Source organism: Carassius gibelio, chromosome B9, assembly GCF_023724105.1.
Source record: "Carassius gibelio isolate Cgi1373 ecotype wild population from Czech Republic chromosome B9, carGib1.2-hapl.c, whole genome shotgun sequence".
In the NCBI taxonomy this organism is placed as follows: domain Eukaryota; kingdom Metazoa; phylum Chordata; class Actinopteri; order Cypriniformes; family Cyprinidae; genus Carassius; species Carassius gibelio.
The window spans coordinates 19280584-19286482 of NC_068404.1; the positions used below are offsets into that span (position 1 = coordinate 19280584).

The following is a 5899-nucleotide window of genomic DNA, read 5'->3' on the forward strand; positions in this document are numbered from 1 at the left end:
GTAGAACAAAATTAGCCTCCAAATACAATTTGTTATAGATTAGCTTGCAGTTAGTAAAGACGGGATAGGTGGAATCATGCTGAGTGACACACATCAGAAGCGCTTTCTCTCGCGCGATCCCAGTTTTCTCAGACAGTGCGTGATCAGTTGTCCATGTTTCTGTACTGTCTGTTTGACGGTAGCAAGGAGAGGAGTCCATGACTAGGGTGGTGAGAATCTTTGATGATCATCTGAACTTTCCTCACACAGCACATGCTGTAGATGTCCTGGAAGGAAGGAAGCGCTTCTTCAACAATGTGCTGGGATGCTTGCGCTACTCTCTGCAGTGCTTTGTGGTTTGCAGCAGTACTGTAACCAAACCAAATAATAATAGAGCTAGAAAGGATGCTCTTTTCAGTCCATGTGTAGAATGATCTGAGGATCTAATTATGAATTTGCTCAAGAGAATAGACACTGATGAACCAAAATAATTAAAGTGTTTTACTCTCTCATTGATGGTGTTCTCTGGTCTGTTTCCTTAAGTCCACAACAATCTCTGGTCTTTGTGACCAAAGATCTGACATGTTCCAGCACAAATTAAGCCATGTACTTGGGGTAGCCCATAACAATTTAGTGAAAACAAAATGTTTTTTTTTCTCCCTCCTTTCCTGTTAAAAATGACTGGTCTACACAAAAAAAAATATTCCCATATTCCAATAAACCCATGAAGCCTCACATTTTTAATAGGAACACACTTCCTAAACCTGTTGTAAAGTTTTATTGTCTTGTGTGAATGATTACAGTAGAAAATGTACAGGAGAATAATGATTGATGCAGTGACAAAATTGCTCTGCTGAATTTCATTTGACTCCCCCAGTTTAAAAGTGAATAAAATAAATTATTTTCACCTAAATAAATAAGAGACTTCTTTGATTTGTATAATTTCAATTTAACATTAGGATAACTCTGCAGTGTACATAATGTACATAACGATTTTGCTGTAAAAGAAAGTTCTTTTTAGCAGATTTCTTTGAGCTTCACAGTATATGAATCATTCATCATCATCATCATTATCATCATCTTCGTCATCATCATCATCGTCATCATCATTGTCATCATCATCGTCGTCATCGTCGTCATCATCATCATCCTCTGTATTCACTGTTCCAGAGAGCACATCTTCTATCCAGTTTTCCAGCTCTTCAGGTGAAGGCAGCTCATCATCATCAGGTATCTCCAACCAGACACTGTCCGCCTGTCAAAGAGGCCATGGCAGTGGGACAGATCCAAGCATGAGAAAGAGGGCTTTCATAATGAATTCAGCGGATCTGGTTAAAAATGAAAGTAGTGCACTTACATCTGTAACATTAACTACACCAATCTGTGGTCTGAAGAGGTCAACCTTGAAGGTCTTCTCCCAGTAAGGAATGAGCTAAGACAGGAAATATAAAGAGGGGTTCAACCGAAGAAAGATTTTGTCTTCCGGTTTTTGTCATCACAGTATTAGTGATTCAAAATATCGTCATGCATCTATCCAGACTTATTTTAGTCACCAGTGGGAAGTTGTCTGGGTCAATCCACACAATACTCAGGTCTGGATTGTGTGTGTTGTCTCTTGCCACTTCCTTCAAAATCTCCAAGAATTCAAAACCATCTGAAAATCATATTCAATGTCAAATCCTTTTGATGTTGCTCACACCAAATGAATAGTATTTGGCTTTATAAGGAATGAATAGGTGCCCTGGAATTGTACATACCAGGGTCCTCTTCTTCTGCAAAGGCTACAATGTGGATTCCATTCAAATCATCCTCCTGCAAAAGAGAACTTTTTCATCACTTTATGATATCCACAGCTATTTCTCTGCTCTACAACAATGCTTTATTTAGCAATTTTACTGTTCGGCTTATTACATAGCCTCTCAATAAATTAGTGATCTGGCAATGTGGACATAAAATATTGATTTGGGTTTCAATAAATGCTTATTAGAAAAACAATAAATGACAATATAAACAGTCCAATGTAATATGATATAATAATATTAATAGTGAAGTCATCTGAGTCATTTTTATGACAACCAATAACTGACATGCAACTGACCAATCAAAAGAGTTTTCCAGAAAGCCATGCCATAAATAATGATAGTCATATAAAATACAACAATCATACAATTCCATAACATTTTCGTTTAAAAATATTTCTCACCCAGGTCTCAAACATGTCTTCTGCCCTGAGCTTTCTTAGAGTTGGTCTGTGGAGGTCAACAGATGTCATCAACATGACTTTGACATCAGTATCAAATATCTGTCTATCCATCCTTCAGAATATCCTTAGATAAGCTTTTACTGATTACCTCCTGTGTTCGGATATGAAGGCCACCAGCTCTTCCTCTGAGTGTGGTTTGTCTGGAATAGTGACTGGTTCCTCCATGAAAGGCTCATAGAAGTCCACCTCATTCATCTTCAGAGTCAGCTCTTTTGCAACCTGAAACACAACACTTCTGCCATCAGTAGAGAACTCTCCACTCCCCAAAAGAAAATAATGGGACAATGATAGCCTCAATATATTCTAAACATAAACTGAGTATAAAATAAAACAATACTCACAGATTTCTCAAAAGTGGCAAAAAATTTGATAAAAGGCTGAAACTGTTCAGCTGCCTCTTGGAAAGCAAGATAATCTTAGGAAACCAGAGGAAAAAAAAGAAAAAGATAGCTTTTGTTTGTTTATTAAAAGGAAACTGAATCAAAAGTTGTAAATTCCATTTTGATCACAACCGGACCTTTATTTTTGACAGTGTAGCCTACCAGAGCAGTGACTTGAAATAAATGACCTTTAAATGTCAACTATAGCTTGAAAGAGTAGTAGCCTACAATACTCAAGAGGTTTCGGCTTGCATTTAAAAAACATAACCGGAATGTAGGACATTTAAAAATGAATGTGTTAACATTTATTACATGGTATTAATTTTTGCATACTGTGAGGTATATAAGTGGTTTGGAAAGTACAGAGATCTGATAACCACAGCTGAAGAATGTAACTGGTCCTCATAGTCTGCATGCACATACTTACGTTCAGAGTCACCACTCTTGAAGAAACCAATGAGTTTGATGTCTTCTTCCATATTGTCAAAAGCCCGTAACTCCAAAGCATTGTCAATGATCTCAACCGGATCGTCCAACAGCTGGAGCATGAGGGAGAGATGGAGGCAGAAAAATAAAATGGCATATAAAAGCACTACAACAAATTAGATGTCTAGGTTCAAAATTAATACAGATTCTTTACATCCAGAAGGAATTCCACAAGAGTGTCTGCAGTGAGCAGGCCATCAAATTCAATCACACGGTCCTCCTTAAAGACATAGACGCTGCCTTCCTCGTGCAGACCTTCCAATGAAACACATAGACATTCATCATTGCAATGTAAAGTAGTACACTGTCCAAGCAAATAGACATAATGTATAGTCTATCAGCATTTCTTTATTCAAATTTCTGTTTACACAATGATGTTGTTCTAAAATTGTTTTACTGGGATGTTTGCACAGCATTTTAGAAGATGTCTTAAGGTCATGCTTTGTATCATTGGTAGATCATAGTCATGTTTGTATCTCTCTATAGTCACTGCAATGCACTGTTGCTTCTGTCGCTTTTTCATGAGACCAAAATTATAATTTTTTACATACTTATTTAATTTCATTTAAACATTTATTTAATTTTGGCAATTCAGTTTAAATGACTATTTTTTGTGTTTTTACTGTTAATTTGATATTAATTACACTGCATTTCTACACAGACTACATTTCTGCATAAACATTTCAATGACGATTCTCGTTCAGATATCGCACCCATAGACTGTATAAGTTTTGCATATGAGTTTTCACCTCACCTAATTTCTTGGCAACCTTAGCATCTTTTTGGGAGTCAACCATTCCAAAGCCAATATCCTTTTCTTCCAGGACTTGAGCAGCTAACTGTGGAAAAAACAAATCATGGTTAGCACTGTAACAGCTGTATTTTTTGTTATTTTGTTTTCTTGTCATATTTTTTATTAACTATTAGCTCAAGCTCAAAATGTCAAGTAAAACAAAATAAAATAAAATCAAGTCTAATAAAATACATATAACCTTAGTTTATTCATGTATGTATGCATGTTTTATAGAATATCAGTAGAACGTGGATAACCGCTGAGTCACACTGGCATCGTTGTCTAGAACGTGAACCTGTGAGCCATGAATTTAGAGTTAAGGAGGCCACACACAAAAATGTATTCATTTTTGAAGGGTTCTCATTCCGTAAATACCCACAGTGTTCTGCTTTCATCATGATGTGAGTAGTAAATGGCAATACTCTAGGAGCAGTTTCCCGAGCCCACATTCAGAAGCTATCAGGTGCACTGAACATTAAGAGTCTGATTAACATGGTGACTGATGATGTCCACTTTTTAATCCAGATAAATACTTAAGTGAAAAAGAGATGTGAAGATAGACATGTCGGTCAGCTGCAGCCTGTGGGCCTCTAGAGTACTGATATTAGCCTACTTACAAAAATATATATTTGAACCTATATTATATTACATTTATTTTTATTATTACATTTCATACTTGCAACCCATTTACATTAAAATGCAATTTTAAAAAAACAAAATATTTTAAATTATATATTTAAAAACATTGAATCATGTTTACTGCACATGTATAGGAAATTCTATGTTGCTTTGATCCAAATAACACCCTCTGAACTGAAGTCCATTCAATCTTATATCTTACACCATACATTCACTCATGTCTTCTCCTCTCTTACCTCTAGCACTAACTCAGTCATTTGTAACTGTTTCTGCAGCTCTTTTGCAGTTGGTGGAGGAGCGTGGTAGAACAGGCACAGCATGTCGTATTTCTTCAAGCCTTTGCGGTAGTTCTTCTCATTTATGTCCAGGACACGATCTTTGCCATCATAACGTGGGAATTCCAGGCCTTTCTCAGCACCAGCCAGGGCAGAGAGACCCAGAGAGGCAAGCAGCAGGATCCAGGTGGTCTGCATGGTCTATACTAATGACTTAAGACCTTTCTGAAAAGAAACAGTGGCTCTTCATGCAGCTCCACCAGGTTTAAGAGTACTTTCTGACAGTGTGCGTGCCCTTCTTCTGAAAATTCAGCTTTCTTCAGGCAAACCCTTGACTCTCTGCCTTCTCTCCTAACCACAGACAAAGAGTGGTTGGTGGATTGAGCTGGTAATAGGATGAGAGAGAGCAGACAGGATACCTTACATAGCAGTGTTCCTCTAACCCTTTTTTAGGAGCCCAGTTGTTTCAGAGCTAAAAATACCCCAGTTGTACAGCAAAGGGAAAAGAGCACTATGGGAGAGTGATTAGGCTTCAGCTAATGACATCTGATGCTAAGAAGGGAAAGGAGTGATATAAAGACTTCACTGCAACATAAGACAAATGAAAACAGAAGCAAATGGACTCTTTCCTGTATGTTCGTGTGTGCGAGTTGGAAAACAGCTTGCTGTTGATGACAAAAAGTCATTGTGCACTGTACTGTACTGTAACTGGACACCTGTGTACATATATGTATGTCCCACTACATGTGTGCACAAGTTAAGCGGACAATGTTTATGTGCTGTTAAATTTGGTGATTGGAGTTTTGGGCTCTGCAAAGCCATTTACACAAATACTGGAACCCTCAAAGAGTGAAATTGTATGTTCAAATGACAAAAAAAACACCATTAAACTTTTTTTAGCCTAATACTTACTTTGTTTTTTTTTTCCATTCAATTGCAATTGATTACTCCAAATATGAAAGAATAAATGAGTGAGTGACTGAGTGAGTGACTGAGTGAGTGAGTGAGTGAGTGTACACTGACTTGACTGAAACTATATGTACTGTAATTAATCAAATTATACCCACAGGCTTCTAAAAAGGTC

The 5899-nt window shown here is 37.1% G+C and overlaps 1 protein-coding gene across 1 annotated transcript; it reads right to left on the bottom strand.

The window, feature by feature from the left end:
* Window positions 1-740: 740 nt before the first annotated feature.
* Window positions 741-5202, bottom strand: casq2 (calsequestrin 2). The gene is made up of 11 exons (XM_052565261.1): window positions 4777-5202; window positions 3863-3947; window positions 3263-3363; window positions 3050-3161; window positions 2584-2657; window positions 2331-2461; window positions 2183-2228; window positions 1737-1791; window positions 1533-1633; window positions 1337-1411; window positions 741-1234 (listed from the first exon to the last, which is right to left on the bottom strand). Exons 1-11 carry the CDS (start codon window positions 5011-5013, stop codon window positions 1031-1033), a joined length of 1221 nt encoding a protein of 406 aa, XP_052421221.1. The 5' UTR covers window positions 5014-5202; the 3' UTR covers window positions 741-1030.
* Between the last annotated feature and the right edge of the window lie 697 nt (window positions 5203-5899).